Source organism: Aquila chrysaetos, chromosome 16 (assembly GCF_900496995.4).
Source record: "Aquila chrysaetos chrysaetos chromosome 16, bAquChr1.4, whole genome shotgun sequence".
Classification (NCBI taxonomy): domain Eukaryota; kingdom Metazoa; phylum Chordata; class Aves; order Accipitriformes; family Accipitridae; genus Aquila; species Aquila chrysaetos.
In genome coordinates this window covers 4947712-4970477 of record NC_044019.1, presented here as the reverse complement: position 1 = coordinate 4970477, position 22766 = coordinate 4947712, and the positions used below count along the sequence as shown (strand labels likewise).

General features: G+C 65.5%; 2 protein-coding genes across 2 annotated transcripts; one reads left to right on the top strand and one right to left on the bottom strand.

Annotated features, from left to right (window-relative positions):
- Positions 1–308: 308 nt before the first annotated feature.
- On the bottom strand, positions 309–6391 carry LOC115351826 (digestive cysteine proteinase 1-like). Its single transcript, XM_030039151.1, has 11 exons — positions 6213–6391; positions 4853–4912; positions 4505–4597; positions 4211–4383; positions 3172–3415; positions 2904–3099; positions 2586–2779; positions 1952–2043; positions 1703–1864; positions 888–1077; positions 309–688 (listed from the first exon to the last, which is right to left on the bottom strand). The coding sequence occupies exons 1-11, from the start codon at positions 6262–6264 to the stop codon at positions 501–503; spliced, it is 1644 nt and encodes a 547-aa protein (XP_029895011.1). The 5' UTR covers positions 6265–6391; the 3' UTR covers positions 309–500.
- A 2996-nt stretch (positions 6392–9387) lies between these two features.
- On the top strand, positions 9388–21343 carry FGR (FGR proto-oncogene, Src family tyrosine kinase). The gene is given in 16 exon segments (XM_030038585.2): positions 9388–9614; positions 15501–15561; positions 15887–15973; positions 15975–16140; positions 16249–16351; positions 16663–16761; positions 16943–17085; positions 17209–17310; positions 17768–17932; positions 18334–18489; positions 18936–18958; positions 18960–19116; positions 19327–19403; positions 19487–19640; positions 20073–20204; positions 20470–21343. Coding segments are annotated over 14 exon segments (1761 nt in total). The 5' UTR covers positions 9388–9614; positions 15501–15561; positions 15887–15898; the 3' UTR covers positions 20679–21343.
- Positions 21344–22766: the final 1423 nt, after the last annotated feature.

Here is a 22766-nt window from a genome sequence, read left to right as displayed (position 1 = left end):
TGAAGGGGAGCCTGGCTTGTGGCATTGGCAAACACCGCCGGTGACATCCCCATCCGTAGCCACAACAGGGACCCGGGCAGTGGGGCAGAGGGTGGATGCCTTCTCCCCTCCCCAACACCCCCACGCCAGGAATTTCTTGTCTCAGCAGAAATCCCTGGGGTTGTTTGTGCTCCACCTCGAGAGATAGGGCTGGAAAAGCCGCTCCTCTCGCCCTGGGTGTCTGGGACTGTCTGCAGAGCCAGCTGGCTGTGCCAGGCAGGCACCGTCCCCTCCCTAGGAGGTTCCTGTCGTCCCACAGGACAAAGAAAACAGTTTTTCCAGGGTCTTTATTGGCAAGCCCACAGCTGGGTCCCCATCCTGCCCCTTGTCCAGCACCCCATGGCCCTGTCCCACCGTGTCCCCAGCTTCCTCCTGCGTGATGGCTCACACCAAAGGTGCTGATCCAGGAATGGGTGCCGAGAGCATCGCCGAGGGCTCTCCCCAGAGAGCCGAGAGGTGGCTCAGGCCAGGATGGGGTAGGTGGCTTCAGTGGCCACGCCACAGTTGTTGTCCTTCATGGCCATGAGGATGTAGCCGTCGTTGCCCCAGTACGTGGACCAGGAGTTCTTGATGAGCCAGTAGGTCTCTCCCTGCAGGACCCCGTAGCCCACAGCCAGCACCGCGTGGTCCAGCGCTCCCGGCTCGTTTGCTGCAGGGAAAAACATGGGAGATATTTTTTGTCTGGAGAGCATCCCTGTCTGGAGAGCATCCCTGCTCCCAGGGCTGCCAGCCATGCTGGGGCCAGTTCCCTCCTCAACCCCTGCCCAAGCTGCTCAACAGCGAGGAGGGGATCCCGGTGTCCTGGCATCTCCCTGGGCACCCAGGTCCTCCCGTGCCACCCGACTCACCGCACTTGGGCTCGTAGTAGATGCCGTTGGAGTAGAAGGAGAAGGTCTTGTGTGAGGCGTCGATGCTGACGGCCACAGGGCCGTGCTTGTAGATGGCAGCTTTGACCGCCGTGATGTTGCCCGAGGTGACGTTGACGTAGCCTGTGATCTTGGCCAGCATCTCAGACTGGTTGTAGTGGCACAAGCCATTCTGCAGCACCCAGGGGACACACACAGCTGTGTCATCAGGTGCCCCCAGGTCCCCTCGCTGGGACCCTGCCCGCCCTGGCTGCCCCTGGGCAGCTCTGCTCTGATGCAGGGAGTGATCTGGGACTCAGGCTGTGACAGCATCCTGGCTCTGACCCCTCTGTCCTCCCGTACCCACCATGGTGGGATGTTTTCCCAGTTGCTGCAGGGACACAGCGTTGCCCGCACACAGCACGGGGAGCTGGCTCTGCACCCCAAGCCCTGGGGGGGCTGTTGCCTGTGTCTTGCAGCCACGTCCCTGTCCCCGGGCAGCCCTGCTCCATCCTTGCACCCCAGGGTACAGAGGGACCCATGACACCACCCATGGGTGGAGAAGCCTTGTCCCTGTTTTGCAAGAAGAAACTGAGGCACGCGGTGATGAAACTGCCTGGCTGAGCCCTGAGGCTTGGCTTTAGACTGGGCTTTGAACTGCAGGGAGCCGGGTGCCTTGGGGACGAGGTGACATCCCCATCTCCCGAGCCCATTAGCACCTCTGAGCCATCCTAGTTGGCCCCACCATGGCTTTAAAGGCCCAGGGGTCACATCCTGAGACCTGGGGGACCCCGGCAGGGACACGGGACCACCCTCACCTGCCCCTTGTAGGTGCCATAGGACTCGGTGCTGGCGATGCCGCCGTGTTTCTTGATCCACTCGTAGGCTCGCCACTCCTCGCCCCCGTCGCAGGCGTAGTTCCCGAAGCCCCAGGAGCAGTCGATGAGGACTTGTTGGGACAGGGGGGTCAGCACGCCGGTCTGGGGGGGATGACACGCTGCAGGGATGGGGCCAGGCACTCTCAGAGCACCCCAGCTTGTCCCCGTGGGGCATGGCCCCGCTCTCACCTTGAGGAAGAGGGCACCCTCCATCGCGCCCGTCGTAGCAAAGCTCCAGCAGGACCCGCAGACGGCCTGGTCCTTCACGGGGGTCACGGCGCCTGGGGACAGCGGGATGGGGAGTGAGAGGCTCGGGTGGCACCAAGGGATGAGGGCGAGTGGAAGGGAAACTGAGGCAGGACGCAAGGTCTCGCTGTGCTCCCAGAGGCAGCGCAGCCAGGGCTTGGTGCTAAAGCGGGGTGCGGGGGCAAATGCACCAGCAAACCTGTGGGACCCCTGCCCTTGGGTTGGGTCAAGCTCTGGGGTTGTCAATCCCAGGTGATGGGGACATGAGGGGAAGCCTGATCTGGCACCACCTTACATCTGGGGCACCAGACTGAACAAGGGCCAAGTGCCAGTCGAGCTGCCTCTTGCTGGATGAGCCCTTCCTCCATCTTCCAGTTGGTGAGCAGAGCAGGGACCATAGGGAAATGTGGGTCCCAAGGGACAGCGCAGCCCCACCGGGTCCCCAGCGCAGAGACGGAGAGCAGGGCAGCTCGGTTGGACTTTGCGCTGGCCCGGATGAGGAGCGCTCACACCTTCTGCATCGCAGCCTCACACCACCCCGCAGGCGAGACCCCCGTTCCCCCGACCCCGTACCTACCGTACATGCGCCAGTCGAGGCTCTCGGGCAGGATGAGGCCGGCGTAGAGCTCGGTGGGGAAAGGCTGCCCGTTGTTGGGAGCCCCGCTCCGACGACGGCCCCGCAGGGCGGCCAGCTCCTGGGGCGTGCGGTCGGCCAGGTGGTTCAGCGCCAGCGTGTAGGAGAGCGCGGCGCGGTTCCTCGAGTGCACGAACCTGCCGCCGCGGCAGGGATGGCGTCAGCCGGCACCGATGCCGTCTCCCACCGCAGCAGCGGTGCAACCCCCCCGGGGATGAGGAGCACCCCCAGGGGGTCGGCATCCCCCCCATCTGCCTGTACCTCATGTTGTGCACGAAGACGCTCTGCCTGTGCTCCAGCTCCCGTGCAGAGCCGTACCGCCGCCCCAGTCGCCTGCGGTAGTGGTGGAAGACCTCGTGGGCCCAGGGCTGGTGCCGTCCCACCAGGTCTTCCATGGGGTTTGCCAGCACCCGGTGCTCCGCCGCGCTCCCCGGCAGCACCCCGCACTTCTTCGTCTCTGGGGAGCAAGGAGGAGATGCCATCAGCCCGAGCTCCAGGGGCAGCGTGGGGGGGGCCCAACGCAGCTCACCATTGATGGGGAGGTCGAAGATGGAAGGGGGGAAGCTGTTGTCGAAGTCGGTGTAGGCGATCTCGTACTTGTCGTAGTGGGAGCCCAGCAGGCTGTTGTAGCCCCGCATCTCGTAGTGGACGGGGGCCACCCCGCAACTGGAGTTGGTCACCCATAGGGTGTAGACGTTCTTCTTCTGCGCCCAGCGGGTGACGTTCTGCCAGACGGCGCAGTACCGGCCCCGGTAGTACTCCTCCCGCAGGAACTGGGGGGGACGTGGCATCAGGGAGAGGGGGGGCTTTGGGTGGGGACCCCCCCAACACATGCTTCTCCCCACCCAGCCCCTTTGCAGGAGCCCATTGCTCTGGGTGCATGTACAGCACCTTGCACCAGCCCATACCGGGCTCTCAGGCTGGATCCAGCAGCTACGTGGCCATTAGCACTCAGCCATGCATGGGATGGAAAGCGGGGCAAGAATTCGGGGTGCAACACAGGACAGACCCCCCCCCCCCCCGTCTAGCTCAGCAGTGCCCTGGGGACACCCTACTGTGCACAGCGCTGTATGTGCACCCATAGCGGGGGGGGGGCCTGGCTGCACACCCCTCCAAAAGGCTCCAGGTTTTTCCTGTGTGTTTCCAAGCTCCCATCCTGTGGGCACGCGTCCAGCTCAGTGTCCAGCTTGGTGACAGCTCGCTGTCCCCGCCGCTCACGTGCTGTACCCCTCCTGCTGCACCCAAACCTGCCGGAGACTGGGGCCGGCGGGAGCTGAGCCGCCATGCAGCAACTTGCCCAAGCCATCCCGAAACGCCGGGCGTTCGTGTGGGCTGCAACACGTCCCAACACGGCTGCCAGGGTTGGGAAAGGAGCCAGGAGTCCGGCCCCAATCCGGGTGGGGAAGTGACCCTCCCTGTGCCCTGGGGTGTGGGGGCATGTCCTAGCCTGTCCCAGCACCCTGCACCCCCCGGGATGGAGAGGAGCACCTCCAGCTGCCCAGCACCCCCACCCAGAACCTGAAGATGCTCTGGGCAGCGGGTCGGATCCAGGCTCGGGCATTTCTCACCTTGAAGCCATCAATGCTTGGGAAGACGCTCTGAGCCTTGACCACGTCCTCCTTGGAGCCGGGCAGCTGGAAGCATTTCCTGGTGTTCACCTCCTTCTCGGTGGTCTCCGGCGTGATCTTGTACCGCATCCCGTAAGGCTTCACCGCAGCCAGCTGGTAGGTTATCACTTGTCCTGTGTCAGTGGGAAGGGGAAACTGAGGCACGGCGGTCCTGCCCGCATCCTCCCTTTGCACAGAGGTGGGACCGGTGCGGGACGGGCACAGCCCGGAGCAGACGGATGCCCGCCTGCTTACCCCCGTAATACTGGATCCGGCTCTCGTTTCCCGTCAGGTTGTACCAGGCTTCGAAGGGCTCCTCGATCTCGGCGTAGGGCAGGTTAATGACACCTGCGAGGCCCCCGACGTGGGACGCGGGTCAGCCCCGAGGCCTCAGCACCCCGACATCCCTCCCCAAGCCCCCCAGCACCCACTGAGCATGCAGACCCACAGCTGACCAAGCTGCCGTCCCCATGGGTGCCGGGTCAGGGAGAGGCACTCGGCTGTGGGAAGCTGCCCCAGTTTGGCGCTGGGACGGCCTGGTCCTGCCCGGTGCTGAGCATCCTCCGCTCCCCCCTGGCAAAGGTCGCTGAGGGGTCCCGTTACCTCGGACGTGGTAGATGGAGCCAAAATGAGGGGGTGGGCGGGAGAGCCCATAGTCCTGTCCTGAAAGGCAGAGAGGGGCAGGGGTGAGTGGGGGGCTGTCCCCCTCCACAGCCGAGCAGAAGACGGGGTGGTCAGGGCAGGAGGGTGCCCAAACCGGTGCTCCCCTTCCCTGCAGCCCCTCCTGCGTGGGATGGAGGGGCTTGGCCGAAAGCAACTCCACGAGCCCACCGGTGGCCCGTGCAAAGGACGCCGATGCACTGACACCTTCCCAGGGCCAGATCCAGAGTCGGCACCATGCCACAACCTGCCGCTACGCTGGAGCGAGCCCTGCGATGTTGCATCCCCAGCGCTGGAGTGAGCCCTGCGATGTTGCATCCCCAGGGAACCCCAGCTACTGGGGTGGCTGTTGGGTGATGTCCCCATGGGAGGCAGTGCCACCCCGGGGCTGGTGGCCGTGGTTTGGGTTGATGTTTCCAAGGGGTGATGCAGCCAAGCTGTCCCCCAACAAGCAGGGCATAGTTGAGGGGTGTGAGGGAGCTGGCTGATCCCTCCTGGTGTCTCCCGGTGACCTCCCGAACCTCCCTCTGGGCTCCCAGCTTGTGCAACCCCACGCCAACACACCCGCCGCTGGGAACTGGTCTTTCCCTCTGTCAGCATCTTCCTCCTCGCCGGGAGCGACCCGGCAGCACCTGCCCCGTGCACAGCCCCGGGCAGCTGGGACCAGACCTGGCTCTACTTCTGCACCCGAAAACTGGGGCAGGCAGGGACCGGCAGCCCCTGCTGCCTGTACCCCAGGCCGTCCCATGGGTGCCTGTCGCACCCTGAGTCTGGGCACCCACAGACGGTCCCTGGGGCAGGAGGAGCAACGATGGTTCCAGCAACCCCACAACCCTGCTGGGCTTTACGGCCACCCAGAAAGGGGGGTCCTGCAGGGGCATGGTCCCCCCCCCCCCCCCCTTGTCCCCTCCTGCTTCTTCTGGTGACAGCCTGCCTGGCTTCCCTGCCTGCTCTTTGCAGGCAGCAAAGCCAGGGAAACAGCTTGGGCTCGTGCACGGATTAAAGCCCATCTGGCTTGATTTAGCTTTATTTTCACCCCCCCCAGCCCCGCCAAGCCCTCAAGGCATGTCCCGTCCCCCTCTTTTTGCCCCCCCCTGCCCCCAACTCTCCTTTGTCTTGGAGAAACTGCAAATTTGGGGACCCAACAAGCAAGAAACCACTTCCCCAGCCTGCCTGCCCTGCGTTCCCAGTAATGCAGCACGGGGAGCAGGGGGGGGGTGAGGCGAGACCTGCCTGGGTGCCCCCAGCTCCCAGCCCTGGGGTGTCCCCAACGGGGACAGTGCCACAGGGGGGACAGACTCACCCCGGACGGCGACGCAGAGCGCAGAGGCCACGAGCCAACGTTGAACACCCATCCTCGCCTCCCCGGTTCACCCAGCACCACCAGCTCTCACCTTTAAGCCGGAGCCGGCGGTGGTGAAACCCGGCAGAGCCAATGCAGAAACTGGGGCCCTCCCCGGAGGAGGGAAGGAACTGGCACCATGTGGTGCCTGGCGGGGTGCTTGGGGGGGGCCGGGCACCCCGGGGTGCTCGACAGGGAGAGCGTGTCTCGGCAGGGTCCCCGCAGAGGGAGATGGAGCAATGCTGGGTGCTGCAGGGGGACGGGAGGTGCAGGATAAGCCCCAAAGAACCACAAGCAGCGTTGGGGGGGGGGGGGGGGTGTTGCAGACTGGACGGATCCGTGGGGGGCCCCCCTCAACCTGGCAGGGCAATGGGGTGCTCGGGGCTGTGCGTCACGTCCTTGTGCAGGGGTGCAAGGGGAGAGCCTCCCTGGGGCTACGGTGCTGTTTGCCAGGCAGCCCTGACGCCAGGGTGATGGGCAGGAGGCAGTGCCCATAGCAGAGGGCCAGGGCTGTGAGCGGCTCAGCATTAACAAACCAGGCCCTGAGACTGGGAGCACTGGGAACTCTTTGCCGGGAGGGGGGCTTGAATCGAAAGAGGGCTGAACCAGCCGTGGGGCACAGGGAAACGTGGGCACCCCACAGCCAGCCCCGAGGAGATGGGCTGAGCCACCCTGGCCCCCAGGGTTTGGGCAGAGGGCTGGAAACAGCACGTGTCACCCCTCGCTCGCTGCTCAGCCTCTCTGACCACAAGGAGGGAAACTGAGGCACGGGGCCACAGCCGGGCTGAAAGGGAGACCCTCGTCTACCAAGGCAAGGGAGCATTTCCTCCAGCAACGCAAGGAAACCACCCGCCTTCCCCTGAACGCTTACCTGCCTCTGAGGGCTTTGGGGGCTCCCCTGCCCCTCGCTGCCAGGGCTCCAGCCTCCCCAAGCGGTGGGAGAGAGATGGGGACACTCCTGGGGGGGGGGGATTTATATGCCACCACCCCCGTTTCCATCCTCCACACAGGGAGCAGGCGGGGAGCCCTCTTGGCAAGGCTGTTCCCCCGCAAGGGGATGTCCCATGCCAGGCTGTGACCCCCCAGGGATGGGGGAAGCCCACGGCAGCCCCTCTCCCCACGGTTTGCCAGACTCCACGTGCTGCCTGCTCCCGAGGGGACGGGTATTCAGCATCTCTGACACCCCAGGACCTGCTCTGTCCCCTCCACGGTGGCAGCACCTGCCCTGCCTTGTGCCAGAGCACCCTGCCAGCATGCAGGCAGCTGCGGTTGGGGGGGGGGGCAGGCAGGGATCAGGCAGCTTTTTTCAAGGCAGAGGGTGAATACCCTCCCTGGGGCTGAAGCCGGCCAGAAACACCTGAGGCTGCAATTTGGGAAGGGTCCTGGGAGCCCAGGGGGGGCCCGGAGGGGCTCATCGTTCTGCAGGTGACCACTGCTGTGCCCTGTCCCCTCCCAGGGATGCTGGCAGGGCTGGCTCCATCCCCAGCGGGGTCCAGATCCCCCCTCAGCAAGTCCCAGAGAGCCCCAAAAGCCCCCAAAGCTGCGATTAAAGGGGAGCCGTGATCCCAGGATGAGTCAGGGCAGGGGTGGGGGGGTGACGAAGCGAGCGTGGCAGCAACCTAAGGGGCATGTCCCCATCCTGGTGGGGACCCCGGACCTCTGCCAGCCCTGCCTGTCCCCCCCCGGCCCCGTGAGAACAGGAAACAGGCTCTGTCACACAGGAAAGAGGTCAGCCTGCAAGGGCTAACCACAGGGCGAGGAGGAGGAGGAGGAAGGCTCCAGAGAGATGGGAGAGGACCCCCCCCCCCCCACCATTCACCAGCATGCAATCCAGCCTGGCTGTGCTGGGAGACAGGGTGGCCAAGCCGGGATGCAGCCAGCTCTGGGCTGGAGCAAAACTGCAGCCCCCCTGTCCTCCCCTCAGCCCCGCTTGGGAGCACAGCCCCCCCGCCAGAAACTGCGGCGGGGGAGGGAGGTACATAAAAATATCACCAGCTCCTCGTTGTCACCGTCCCCTGCAGCAGGAGGGTGGCTGGGGGCCTTGGGGCCATGCAGGATCAGGCCCAGGTGCAGCTGCAGGGAATATATCCAGCTGGGGAGGTTTTGCCTTGGAGGGGTGGCTGCCCAACACCCCGGATCGGCATGGGGGTTCCCCAGCGAGGGACCCCCACCAAGAGCCCCTTGATCCAGTAGACGGGGTGCCAAAAGCTTGAAGTGCTCTCTGCAGGGTGGGTGCCCCAGTGCCCTGGACCGGGAGCCCAGGCAGGGTGCAGGGGGGCTCAGACAGGGTGCTGGGGGGCTCGCTCCCTCTCCCAGAGCTTGACAAAGTTTGTGGGTCGGTGTGACCGATGCCAAATCTTGGGGTCATCCCACCAGCAACTTTATCTGGACAAGGAGTAAATAAGGGGTCTAATATCTGGTGGGCTATCGATGGCCACAGCAACTACACAGGAGCTGCACCCCCATCCCCGGGGGGGACACGCAGGAGCCCCCCTGGAACATGGTCCCAAGCTACCTGCCATCCGCCGGGCAAGGCGGGCTGCTCGCTGCCCCTCCACGGCTCTACCCTGCTCCAAGTTCACCGCGTCCCGGCAGAGACCCTGTGCCAGGAGGACGGGTGGCTGCTGCGTGTGCTCTGCCATCAGACCGTCACCTCATTCCTGCCCCTCGCAGGGTCACAACCCCCCGTTTGCCATACGCTGTCCCCGTGCCATCCCCTGCCTGGGGATGCTGGCTCTGAGGGGGGGTCAGGGGGGCAAACTGGGCGATGCCAGGCTCTGTCTTGGGATGGGTGCAGGCAGCACCCCAGCCTGGCACAGCCTGCCTCCGGGAGCGGAGCTGGATCCCACAGACCCGAGTATCCCCACGCACAACCCGTAAATCCCAGCAGGCAGAGCCCGGGGGAGCCGCAGCGGGGTGTCCCCCCCCCCCGTGCTGCTGGGGACCGAGAACCCCCCGATGCCATCCTGTCCCCCGCCACGCCACCTCCACGGGCAAGCGGTGGGCCCCGGCGAGCGGTGCCGGAGGGTGAGCCGGCGGCCGCCCCGGCTGGGCTGACTGGTACAATGAACCATTGCTGGGAGCGCGGGGAGGAAGGGGGGGCGAGGGGAGGGGAAGCTCTTGCTCGGTTGCGAGAGCCGCCAAAGAGACAGGGGAAACACACGCACAGGCGCTCCCGCTCTCCCCGCGGCGTCCGCCTCGTCTTGCCCTGCCTTGCCACCCGCCTCGACACCTCGGCCCCCCCCCCCCCCCGGCGCCGGACGGTTCGGATTGCTGCGGTGGTACCCCGGCCTGCGGTCCCACCGGGAACTGGGAGCAGCGTGGGAGCGGGGTTCCATGCGAGCCGGAGCGGGAGGGCTGACGGTAGGTAGGAGGGATGCACGGGGCCGTTTGGGGTATGGGGTGGGGAGGGGGGGCTTTGCCCCCTGCAATGGGGGGGGGGTGTCTCTAAATCCCTTTGCTGTGTGCCGGGGGGGTTGCTGAGAGCTGCCCCCCCCCCGCGACGTGGGGTGGCTCTGGGTCCGCGGTGGGACGGGGCGCTGAGCTGTGGGCATGGAGGACCCCCCGGTGGGGGTCTGCCGGGGGGGGGGCTGCCAGCGGGCCCTGCCCTTACTGCTCCCCCCTGGGCAGCACCAGCCTCTGCAATGAGTGGGGGGGGGGGGGAGGAGACCCCCATCCTCCCCATCCTGGGGGGCAGCAGGTCAGCGGGGTGGCAGCACGCCCGGGGCTACAGCGTGGGGAGGGCTGGGGGCAGCCGCCAGCTCCGGCTCGCCCTCCCGGCACTAATCGGCGACGACGCCGCGGCAGGGAGGCTGCGGAGACAAATGGTGCTTTCGCCCACGCCGGACCCGAGTGCTGGGGAGGGGGCAGGTCACGGCACCCTAGGGGACACCGGCTTGTTGGGGGGGGGGGGGGGGGGGGGTCACGCACACCTGCTCCCCCCCAGCCCCGCAGGTGCCCGTGGTGTGCCAGCCCAGCAAGCGCTCACGGCGGGGGGATGCTGGGGGGGGGGCTGAGCTCTCCCCAGCCAAAGCTGGGGGCAGCTGGGGGGGGGCTCGGGCCCTGGCGGGAGCGGGTGCTCCCCCCACTGCCTGCAGCTCTGCCTCGTCCCCGGTCCTTGGTGTGTCCCAAGGAGGGACAGGAACTCGCCGCTTCCTGCCCCGCACAATTCCCTCCCCGCCCCGCTCCTCCTGGGACATTGTATTTGGAGCCCTGGCCGGCTCCCTCCCTCCGCCCCTGCAGCCCCTCGGATCCGGGAATTGCTCTTCTTCCAGCGGAAATCCTGCTTTCCCAGCCAGCGGTGGGGCTGGGAGGCTGAGGGGGGGGGGGGGGGGGATCCCTCCACCGTGGGCATCTTCTCCCAGGGTAAGGGGTGAGGGACACCCCCTGCCATGGGCCTGGATGCTGGTGGGTGGGCTTGTGGGGACAGATCGCTTTTTGGGGGGGGTGGCGAGTCCTTCCTCTTCTGCCCCGGGGTATTGGCGGCGGGGGGACGGCGTCCTGCCACCTCCTGGGGTTGTCACAGGGATGATGCCGGCTGAGCCCTGGCCATGCCCAGCTGGGACACAGCTGGTTTGGGGGGCCAGCAGCCCCATTTGAACCCTGTCCTGCTCGTGGGCAGGCAGGGGAAGGGGTGTCCCTGCGGGCATCGCCCCTGGAGAGTGCCTGGGAATAGCACCATGCCACCACCGCGCTGCCGACGGGCACAGCCGGCACTTCCAGCCCCATTACGTGCCCCAACCAGGCTGGGATGCCCCATTGGGAAATCCACGCTCGGGGGATCCTCTCGCGGCTGTCACCCTGTCTGCATGTTCCCGGCAGAGCATTGCGTCCCATCCCGCTGCCTCTGCACGTGTCCCCGTGTCTCGCGGTGGTCCGGAGCCGTATGCTCGTGGTGTGGGTCTCTCCGGCTACAGCGGGACCCTGTCCTCAGGGAACCTGCTCCCGCTGGGGCCGAGCTGGGCCAGGGGCTGCTGTGCTCTGCTGGGAGCTTCCTGGGACTTGCCAGGCACTGGGTGAACTGGGGGGACTAGGGCAGGAGCAGGGATCTACCCCACGGTCCTGGCTCCGGGTCGCAGGGCTGGACTCGGGACTGGGGGCGGCGGGGAAGGAGCAGAGACATGCCACTGTCTGCCACCACGCAGAGTGGCAAGATGTGTCCTCTTGTCCCCTCCCCAGGTCTGGGGGGGGTCCTGGGCATGGGATGGGGACATGGCTCAGGGTCGTGTGTCCTAAAATGAGACACCTTCCCCTCCTGCGCTGCATCTGCGTTGTGCCTCAGTTTCCCCCCTGGGACCAGGGACGTCCAGAGCCACGGGGTGATGGAGGATCCCGGGCAGGCTCCGGGCTGAGCTGTGCAGCAATCTCAGTTCCTCTTCCCCGGGGGAGGCTGCGGCAGGGCAACGAGAGCCACTGGGGTGCAGAGCCGAGGGGGTGGGGACAAGGCATGGGGTGGGGGGCACAGGCTACCCAAGGGGCTGCAGCCACCGCTCAGTCCTGCCGCGGTCCCTGCCCAGCCCCCCCAGCTGCCACCCTCCCCAAGGCCTGGGATCCTGTCAGCCCTGAGGTTCCCCTCGGCGGCCTCAGCACCATCCTCTTCCTCCCTCTCCTCCCCCACGCCGTGCTCCTGCTGCTTCCTCCTCCCGCCGCGTAGGTGCCGGCTAGGTTCCTCTGGCAGCTGCCCCCTCTGCCACCCACATGCTCCCCGTGGAGCCGTGGCACGTCTGGGTGCTGGGGACCCATCCTCAGCCTGGCAAATACCACCCTGGCTTGTCCCCGCGGCACTGGGTGCGTGACGTTTCCAGCGGCCCCCATATCTCTCCGCGCGGCTGCGTCCCCCCGGAGCCTGACCCCTCCGTCGCCGGTATTCTCCAGAGGGGAATGGAGGCAGGGGACGGGGGCGATCCCCCTCGGCACCCAGGGTGACACTCAGGGTGACACCGGTGCGCACCGGGACATTGCGCTGCAGCTCGGAGCTGGGGATGGGGCTGAACTGCCCCGTGTCCTGGGGGGGGGGGGCCGGGGAGCAGATGGATGGGGCGGCCGGGGATGCGGCTGCATCGTGCCCAGCCGTGCCCGGCGAGGCGGGGGCAGTGGCAGGGGTAACAAGTTGGCTGGGTCTCAGCGCGGGGCGGGAGCTGGCAGCTCGGCCAGGACCGGTGCCGGTGGAGCCGGTGCGGGAAAGGCTCGGTTGCCATCTGCTCCCAGGCTCCAAGCAGCTCCTTTTCGGGAGAGTCGGGGCCAGACGCCAGCACATAGCCATCGGACACGGGACCGGCTGCGTCCCCTCCCCAAGGACAACGCAAGGGGATGGGTTTTATGCCACCCTGCCCAGTTGGGAGGTGGCGGGGACCAGCTCGGGGGTTTTGTGGATGCCCAGAGAAGGGGAAGCATGGATGCAACGCTGCTGCGCGGCGGCTGGGCATGGCACGAGCAGCGGCTAAACCCCGCGGTGCTGCGATATTTCGGGTTTGTGCTTGCCTAGAAGATGCTCCTTGCTTGCCCAGTCCCTGCCAGCAGCCGTGGCAGCACTGCTGTCGCGCTCGGCACAGAAATTTAGCAAAATGGGAAGTTTCTGAGCGCAATGCCGGCAACGGGGCGGGTGATTCCCACGCAGAGGGGACAGAGTTTGCGAGAGCTGGGGTTGTTCATCAGCTGAAATAGCCACTTATTGTCAGCAAAAATAAAAACCCCAACCAGCCAGGCCCTCTCGGATTTGGCAATGCTGCCGTATCTGCAACGGCCACGGTCTTGCCGTACTGCTGGTGTCGAAAGCGAAGGTGATGGGGGGGGAGAGCCGGGCCCTTTCCACCCCCCACCGAGAGAGAGGAAAGTGAATCAAAGACTGTGATGGGGGAAACCCGCCTGAATCATCTCATCCGCCCCAAAACCTCCGTCACCTCCTGCTCTGCGGAGCACAGGGGACAGGACGTGGCTGCCGGGTGTTGAAGCACGGCTTCACGGCGCCTTCCCTCCGCTCTCGGGCTGGAGACGGGGCGAGCTCTGCGGTATCGCTGCAGAGCCCTCGACCAGGAAAGTTCTGGCCAGTCCAAACTGTGCAGACTGGTGTGGGTGGGTGGCCAGCGCCCGGGGGGAGGTCACAAGGCTGGGGACAGAAATGTCTCCTTGCAGCCACGGCGGGAGAGGTCCGATTTCCTCCTCTTCCTCCGTGACACCTTCGCTGCCGAGCGGCCCCGGCCGGAAGAGCTCGGCCCTGACCGCAGCCGGGCGAGAAGGGCCCTTCCTTCCCCGAGACACCAGTTCCCCTGCCGAGCGGAGGGGATGGCGACGGGGACGCTTCGAGGGCTCCGTTCCACCGAGCTTGGCTCCCTCCAGCCTTGGGGCAGCTGGGGGGACGCGTCTCCCCTCGGAGGGAGGTGACCGCTTTGTTGAGGACGTGGTGGGAGAAACGTCCACTCAAGGATGTGGTTTCAGCCCGTGCGGGGGTATTGCGGTCCGTGCAGGGGTGTTTCAGCCCGTGCGGGGCTGTTGCAGCCTGTGCAGGGCTATTGCAGTCCATGCAGGGCTGTTTTAGCTCATGAAGGGGTGTTGCAGCCCATGCAGGGGTGTTTTAGCTCATGAAGGGGTGTTGCAGCCCATGCAGTGGTGTTTTAGCTCATGCAGGGCTGTTATAGCCCATGCAGGGGTGTTGCAGCCCATGCAGAGGTGTTTTAGCTAATGAAGGGGTGTTGCAGCCCATGCAGGGATGTTTTAGCTCATGTAGGGGTATTGCAGCCCATGCAGGGTGTGTGTTTAGCTCATGCTGGGGTGTTGAGCCATGCAGGGGTGTGTAGCTCATGCAGGGGTGTTTTTAGCTCATGCAAGCTATTATAGCCCATGCAGGGCTGTTGCAGCCATGCAGGGGGTGTTGCAGCCATGCAGAGGTGTTTTAGTAGAAGGGAGGTTGAGCCAAGCAGGAGTGTTTTAGCTCATGTAGGGGTGGTATTGCAAGCCCATGCAGGGGTGTTTTAGTCATGCAGGGGTGTTGCAGCCATTGCAGGGCTGTTAGACAGCCATGCAGGGTGTTTTAGCTCATGCAGGGATGTTTTAGCTCATGTAGGGGTATTGCAGCCCATGCAGGGTGTTTTAGCTCATGCTGGGGTGTTGCAGCCCATGCAGGGGGTGTTTTAGCTCAGTGCAGGGGTGTTTAGTCTGCAAGGCTATATAGCCCCTGCAGGGGGTGTTGCAGCCATGCAGGGTGTTGAGCCCATGAGGTGTTTTAGCTCTGAGGGGTTTAGCCCTGCAGGGGTGTTTTAGCTCATGCAGGGGTGTTGCAGCCCATGCAGGGGTGTTTTAGCTCATGCAGGGGTGTTTTAGCTCATGCAAGGCTATTATAGCCCATGCAGGGCTGTTGCAGCCCATGCAGAGGGTGTTGCAGCCCATGCAAGGGTGTTTTAGCTCATGCAGGGGTGTTGCAGCCCATGCAGGGGTGTTTTAGCTCATGTAGGGGTATTGCAGCCCATGCAGGGGTGTTTTAGCTCATGCAGGGGTGTTGCAGCCCATGCAGGGGTGTTTTAGCTCATGCAGGGGTGTTTTAGCTCATGCAAGGCTATTATAGCCCACTGAAGCCCATGCAGGGTGTTGCAGCCCTGCAGAGGTGTTTTGAATGAGGTGAGTTGCAGCCCTGCAGGGGTTAGTTTTAGCCTGCAGAGTCAGGGTATTGCAGCCCATGAGGGGTGTTTAGCTCAGCAGGGTTGCAGCCCATGCAGGGCTGTTGCAGCCCATGCAGGGGTTTGTTTTAGCTCATGCAAGGATATTATAGCACGCAGGGTCTGTTTGCAGCCCATGCAAGGGGTTTGTTGCAGCCCATCCAAAGGGTGTTTTAGTCATGGAAGGGGTGTTGTTCAGCCATGGCAGGGGTTTTCGCTCATGTAGGGCGGTATTTGCAGCCCATGCAGGGGTTGTGTTAGCTCAATTTTTGGGGCAGGGGGTGTTGGCAGCCCATGCAGGGGTTGTTTTAGCTACATCAGGGGTGTTTTAGTCATGCAAGGCTATAGCCCCATGCACGGGCTGGTTGCAGCCCATGCAGGGCTGTTGCAACCTGTGTGGGAGTATCGCAGCCTGTGTGGGAGTATCGCAGCCTGTGCAGGGGTATCGCAGCCCGTGCAGGGGTGTTTTAGCTGCTGCAGTAGTATTGCAGCCCATGCAAGGGTGTTGCAGCCCATGCAGGGGTACTGCAGCCTGTGCAGGGGTGTTTCAGCCCGTGCGGGGCTCTTGCCCTCCGCCTGATGCCCTCCCCGTCGTCCACAGGTGCCTCTTCTCCTCCCCAAGGTGACATGGAGCAGCTGAAGTGACCCGAGGAGCCGTTGCAGTGAGTGGGGTCGCCGTGGACGGGAGCACCCGTGGGTGCCAGGGGTGATGTGGGGTCCCCCAGGCAGCACGGCCCTCCTCGCAGCCTGGTCCCTGACAGTGGCAGTGCCCGTTGGGGACCCTGGTGTCCCCATGTCACGACCCAGTCACCCAGCTTGCTGTGCCGGGAGGTGGCAGGACCCCACTCCTCCTGGCGCCGGCGGGGTGGGCACGGGCTCCTGCGTACACCCCAGTGCCTCTAACTGGGACCATGTGTGCACACACGTGTGCCCACGCGTGTGCCCTGCCGGGGGGGGCGTGGGGCTCACGGTCCCTCTGTCCCACAGGCCGTGCCCAGGATGGGGTGTGTGTACTGCAAAGAGAAGGGATCTGGCAAAGGGCAGGTGGGGGGTGAGGTGAGCCCCCCCCCCACTCCCCACCTCCCAGTACGACCCCGACCCCACGCAGTCGGGCACCATCTTCACCCGCATCCCCGACTTCAACAACTTCCACGGCACGGCGGTGCCCTCGGCTCCATCCTTCACGGGGCCGGGGGTCTTCACCTCCAACACGCTGCAAATGAGGAGCGGGGGCATCACAGGTCAGCGCGGGACCGGGTGCTGGGGGGGGGGTCCAGCTGCACTCCTGAAGTGCCGGGGTGTGGGGGCGGCCCCGGGGGGCTCACCACCGTCCCCTCCGTGTGCCGCAGGCGGTGGCGTGACACTCTTCATCGCCCTGTATGACTATGAGGCCAGGACGGAGGATGACCTGACCTTCCAGAAAGGGGAAAAATTCCACATCATCAACAACACGTGAGCCCCCCCTTGGACCCCCTGCCACCCCCAGTGCCCCCATGCCACCCTGGGGAGGTGCCTCCGTGCCACAGGTACCGCCCGCAGGACCCGGGCTGGGGACCCAAGCTCTGCCTCAGCTCCATTGCTGTGTACCTGCAAGAGAGCCAGGGCCACACGTGTCATGAGTTGGGCGGCCTCAGCAGAGACGTGTGCCCTCCGTGGCAGGGGAGAGCGGGATCTGGGGGTGCTGTGTGCGGGGAGGCGAGGTGCAGGGCAGCCAGGTCCGTCTGTCTGTCCCTCCTCCTCACTCTCGGTTCCTCTTTCCCCAGGGAGGGTGACTGGTGGGAGGCCAGGTCGCTGAGCTCGGGCACCACGGGTTACATCCCCAGCAACTACGTGGCCCCCGTGGACTCTATCCAGGCAGAAGAGTGAGTACAGGGGGGACAGGGATGGAGGCAGACCCCAACCCCATCTGCCTCGGAGCCAGGTTTCCTGGCACCCCCGGCGAGCCCCGGCAGCGCCGCGGTGCTGGCGAGGGGCCGTGGTTGCGGGGTCCTGTGGGTGCCCCTCGGCGGTGCCCTCCCGGCGCTGAGCCCGGCCCCGCGGCAGGTGGTACTTTGGTAAGATCGGGCGCAAGGATGCGGAGCGGCAGCTCCTGTGCCACGGCAACTGCAGGGGCACCTTCCTCATCCGGGGAGAGCGAGACCACAAAAGGTACGGGGACAGGGACGGGGACACGGGGGGGGGGGGCTGTGGACCCCGTCCTTTTGGTTTCTTTTTTTTCCCTGACCCACACTCGACCGCACCCTCCATGTAGTGTGCCTTACTCCCTACTCCATCCGTTACTGGACGTAGTCCAGGGAAGGGAGACACAGCGTGGAAGCACTATAAGATTCGGAAACTGGACAACGGGGGCTACTACATCACCACCCGCGCCCAGTTCGACACCGTCCAGCAGCTGGTCCAGCACTATATAGGTACGGTGGGATGGGGGGCACTGGGGGGGGGCGGCATGGAGGGGTGATGGGGAGGGGTAGGGAAAGCCCAGGAGACCCTTTGGCAAGAGGCAGCTGGCTGGGTTTAACTGGAGAAGGAGGGGGCTGTTCTGGTGGTGGCATTAGGGGACCCCCTGGGGGTCCCCCCTCTTCTGTGTCCTCGGTGCAGGGAACACCCGGCCTCTCCGGAGAAGGTAAATAGCTCCTGGGTCTGGGTGGGCATCAGCCGGGGAGGACTGGGGGTCCAGCTCAGCCCGAGGGGGTGCGGGACCGTCCCTGGGGGGGGGGGGGGTGTGCACCCCATTTATGTGTGTGCATGTCAGGGGGTGACTGGACCATGCAGGAGCCTGGGCGATGCCCAGGGTAGCAGGTGGGGGCAAAGGGCTGGCGGGGGTCCGTGTCCGGGCTGATGCCTGTCCCCCCCACCCCGGTGCCGCAGAGCGGGCGGCTGGGCTGTGCTGCCGCCTGGCCGTGCCGTGCCATAAAGGAACGCCCAAGCTGGCCGACCTCTCGGTCAAAACCAAAGATGTGTGGGAGATCCCCCGCGAGTCCCTCCAGCTCCTCAAGAAGCTGGGCAACGGGCAGTTCGGGGAAGTGTGGATGGGTAGGGCCCGGCGGGCAAGCCGGGGCGAGCGGTGGGAGGGTGGCGGGGGCACCCCCAGGCCTGGCAACCCCCCCCACACCCCCACGGAAGGGCTCCTGCCTGTCGGGACAGGCTGAGCGACGCCAGTTTGCCGGCATGGGGAAACGTCCCATGTCCTGCTCTGGGGTCACAACAGGTACCCCAGGATGCCCCATGAATATCCCTGTGTGGGCAAGCAGCCCCCCCCCCCCCCCCCCCATTTTCAGATGGGACCACAAGCAGAAGACAAGACCAGGCCGGGGGGTCCCCTCTTTGTCATCCTCTTCCTCCGGCGCCCCGTGCTCCCTCCGCTCGGCGTGCATGCTGCATTCATCCCATCGCACCCCCTCCCTCCCTCCTCCCCTCCCTGCCCCCCCCCGCAGAATATAACGACGGGTTGTGCCATCTGCTAACCCGCGCGTGCCCCGCTATGAAGCCCCAGACCCTGGGATTAGCTAAGGACGCCTGGGAGATAGCGCGGGAATCCATCAGCCTCGACAAGAAACTCGGCATGGGATGTTTCGGAGACGTGTGGATGGGTAAGGCTGGCCCAGCCGGCCAGGGGTGGGGGGGGGGGGGCACGGGGGGGGCAGGAGCAGTCCAGTCCTGCCCCGGCAGGCAGCATCACGGGATGCCAGGCGGTACCCACTGCTGTGGGGGAGATGGCAGCTCAGCACAGGGTCCCCCGTGGAGGGATGGGGTATGGGGTAAGGTTGGTATTAGGAGATGAGCTCACAGGTGCCCTGTCCTCATGCCGTGGGGTGAGGGGGATTCCTTGTCCTGGGTGGGGTGCGGCGGTATCATGCCCCTTCCTTGCCCTGTCCTGATTTCCTTGCTCCTCCATCCGTGCATCCCTCCCTCCCTCCATCCATCCATCCATGCAAGCATGCACCCATGCATCCCTCCATCCACGCACCCCTCCATCCCGGCCCTGCCGGGGCCGGCTGTCCCCTGGGCTCGCGGTGACCCCGTGTCCCCGGCCCAGGCACGTGGAACGGCACGACGAAGGGTGGCGGTGAAGACGCTGAAGCCGGGCACCATGTCACCGGAGGCCTTCCTGGAGGAGGCTCAGATCATGAAGCGGCTGCGGCACGACAAGCTGGTGCAGCTCTACGCCGTCGTGTCGGAGGAGCCCATCTACATCGTCACGGAGTTCATGAGCCAGGGTGAGTGGGGGGCACTGCCCGAGGGACCCCCCCCCAGTTTTTTCTTCCCCCAGTTTTTCTTCCCCCAGCTCTTCTGCAAACCTCACCCTGCCTGGGCACAGCTGGGGCGGGCAGGGAGCTGGTCCCCGGGCTGGGGGCTTGCAGGGGAGGGCACCCTTGGGTGGGCACGGCTGCTTCTTGGACGCTTTGACTGGCACCCTCTGCCTGCAGGCAGCTTGCTGGATTTCCTAAAGGATGGGGACGGCCGCTACCTGAAGCTGCCCCAGCTGGTGGACATGGCTGCCCAGGTACTGGGGAGACTGGCAACGGGGGTGGGGGTGCCCCCCAGGGGATGCATCCGGGGGGGTCCTCACTGCTTCCCCCCACCCAGATCGCGGCGGGCATGGCCTACATTGAGCGGATGAACTATATCCACCGGGACCTCCGCGCTGCCAACATCCTGGTGGGAGACAACCTGGTGTGCAAGATCGCTGACTTCGGCCTCGCTCGCCTCATCGAGGACAACGAGTACACGGCACGCCAGGGTGAGCCAGTTTGGTGCGCCGCTGTTTCGGGGACCGCTGCCCTGTCCCCTCCGTGCTGCATCCCACCCTGGGCCTGGGGGTGGTCATCTCCAATTCTGGGTGTCTTGGGTGATGGGTGCCCCAGGTGATGGGTACCCCAGGGAATGGGTACCCCAGGGAATGGGTATCCTGGGTGATGGAAACCCCGGGTGATGGGTACACCAGGTGATGGGTGTCCCAGGTGATGGGTGCCCAAGCTGATGGGTACCCGGGTGCAGGGTGCCCCTGAGTGCAGGACACCCTCAGTGCAGGGTGCCTCTGGTGCAAGATGTCCCAGGTGTGGGGTACCCCGGGTGCGGGGTGCCCCAGGTGTGGGGTACCCCGGGTGCGGGGTACCCCGGGTGCGGGTGCAGTGGGGTGCCCCAGCCATGGCTCACCTGCCTCCCCTTGCAGGTGCCAAGTTCCCCATCAAGTGGACAGCCCCAGAGGCCGCGCTTTTTGGGAAGTTCACCATCAAGTCGGACGTCTGGTCCTTTGGCATCCTCCTGACCGAGCTGGTGACCAAAGGCCGGGTGCCCTACCCAGGTACGGCCCCACCGGGGCAGCGGGCACCCTTGGGGCAGGCTGGGCAGCAGGGTGCGGACAGGGCAGGGGCTGACCATCCCCAGCACTGCCACTGGCAAGGCTTGCTCCGTGCCTCAGTTTCCCCATCAGGGAGACCAGCGCTAAGCTGGGCTCCCTAGCCAAACCACGGGGCGATGCCACTGCGTCCCTTGGCGTGCCTCAGTTTCCCCACCGGCTTGTCCCATGGGGTTGCTGGTTGCTGAGAGGAGTGGTCCTTGTCACACAGGGATGAACAACCGGGAGGTGCTGGAGCAAGTAGAGCGGGGGTACCGCATGCAGTGCCCGGGCAACTGCCCCCCATCCCTGCACGAAGTGATGGTGCAGTGCTGGAAGCGGGAGCCTGAGGAGCGTCCCACCTTCGAGTACCTCCAGTCCTTCCTCGAGGACTACTTCACCGCCACCGAGCCCCAGTACCAACCGGGGGACAACCAGTGAGCCGGTGCTGGCACCCCCCAGCCGGGCTCTGGGGTGGTTTTTGGGCAATTCTCCCCCTTTTTGCAGGGCGGTTGTTGCTCCCTTTGCCTGTGCCCCCCCCCCCCCAAAACGCCTGTCGGGGGGTGCCCTGGGGAGGACAGAGGGCTTTGCACAAAGATTTTGGACTCGGAGAGGGGGCAAAGCTGTGCCCCCCCCCCGCCCCAGCCCCCCTTCTCCTGCCCTGGCCCCTCTCTCGTTGCCTTTACACCCAGCTTTGAACCTGAGAAGTGCTTTGGCTTGGGGGAGGAAGGTGGGGGTACCCCACTGTGCCCCCCCAGACACCCCTAGCCCTGCAGCAGCAGAGGCCTCGGGGGGGGGGGGGGTGGCCCTCCCCATGCCAACCCCAATCTCCTCTCCCCCGGCTCAGCTCTGTGCACCTGGGGGGGGTTCAGCCCCCCAAATCCTGGAGCTGACCTGGGAAAGGTCACCTTAACCCCCCGTCCTTAATATCGTCTTTAATTTATGAGATTTTATACCCCTCACCTTAGCAGCCAGCTCACCCCTAGGGATCCCTGTATTTAGGGGGATCCCCTTGCCCCCCCCTTTTATCTTCTCTCCTTATAGTAGAGTCAAATCCTGAAAGCCATAAACCTCTGCTTGCACTGGGGGGGAACGAGGGGTCCTGGGGGGGGCGATGAGCGGTCCTGGGGGAGGCCAGGGGCGCAGTCTGGGGGGGGGGCAGCTCTGCCCTGGGGGCTGTTTCCTACCGCCCCGTGAGGGGCGAGAAGGGGGGTACGGGATGGGGTCACCCCCGCAGCGCTCGGGGGGGGGGTCCCGGCTGCAGCTTGGCTCAAAACCCTGCGGCAAGCATTAACTGGGGCTGGTGGGGGGAGTCGGGGCGCAATGTGAATGTGATGGCACTGGAGGCAGGGGGGGGATGCCACCCTGCCGGCTGGCTCCTGGGGGGCGGCTGCCCCCCTGGGCACCCCATTTCCTGGGTGGGGGGGTGCCTGTAGTCCCAGGCTTGGCCCCAGCCGGGCTCCCCATGGCCAGGAGCCCCCCTGCACCCATGGGGCAGGGCTGGGGTGGGGGGGGGGCAGTGCCATCCAAAGGTGGGGGGGAGGGAAGGGGAGGGGAGGGATTTGTTGTTTATTTTTTTTTTAAATCCAATCTGTAAATAGAGAGAAATAAAACCTTTCTAACAAGCGGGGGGAGCCTGGGTCCTTCTCCCCCCCCCCTCAGGGAGAGGGGCTGCCCCGGTGGGGGGATAGACAGCAGGCAGGGTGGGTTGGGGGGGGGGGCTAGAGCTGGGGGGACAACCCTGGATTGCAAGAGTTGGGGTGGGGGGACCCATCCCCATGCAGGGGGGCTCCCAGGTTGAGCCAAGCCAGGACTGAGGGCCGTATCCTCACCCCCTCCAGCCCCAGGGCGCAGACGTACCTCGGCCTGGGGGGGGCCACCTCCACTGGGGAGAGCAGAGAAAGGCCCCCCCCGGCTCCCCCAGGCCATTTGGGGCTGCAGCACGGGCTCCTCTTGCAAATAAAAGCCTGGAAAAACAGGGTTTGGGAAGCATTTGGGTTTGCAAAGCTGCCCCCACGCAGGGCAGCCCCCCCCCCCTGCACTGAGCATCCCCACGGCGGGCAACGTCCCCTCCTGCTAGCTCCCAGGCATGTGCGTTAACGAGGCAGCAGCCTGGGTTTAATTAGCAGGGGGGGGGTCCCTGGGCAGTGTCTGGCTGGGGGGAGCTGGTGCCCCCCTCCTCTGCGTGAGCTCAGACGTGCTGGTGGGGGGGTCCTGTGCTTGGAGGCTGGGGAGGAAGAGGTTAATTTTCCTTGCAGCTTGGCCTCCCCAGCAGGGCCCAGCTGTGGCCGGCTAATGAATTCCCCAGCACTGGTGGGAAGGGGGGACTGGCCCCGGCCCCATCCAGGGGGGGGGGCTCAGGCTGGGGGGGGGGGGAGGCCCCAGGCAGGTGGGGAGGGGGGCACGGGGCCAATGCCAGCGGATTTGGGGACATACCGGGGGTTAGGGGACATGCCACCTTCCCGGGCACCTCCCCGGCTCCTGCTTCACCCCAGTTCCTACAAGGGCTGCAAATCCCCCCGGGGAATA

Bases quoted from the DNA above. Each gene is read 5' to 3' on its own strand.
- LOC115351826 (XM_030039151.1), bottom strand. From the start codon at position 6,264: ATGGGTGTTCAACGTTGGCTCGTGGCCTCTGCGCTCTGCGTCGCCGTC. The intron at 4,598-4,852 runs GTAACGGGACCC...GGGGCCTCGCAG, and splicing joins CTCCATCTACCACGTCCGAG to GTGTCATTAACCTGCCCTAC. The intron at 3,100-3,171 runs GTGAGCTGCGTT...CTTGCTCCCCAG, and splicing joins CTTCGACCTCCCCATCAATG to AGACGAAGAAGTGCGGGGTG.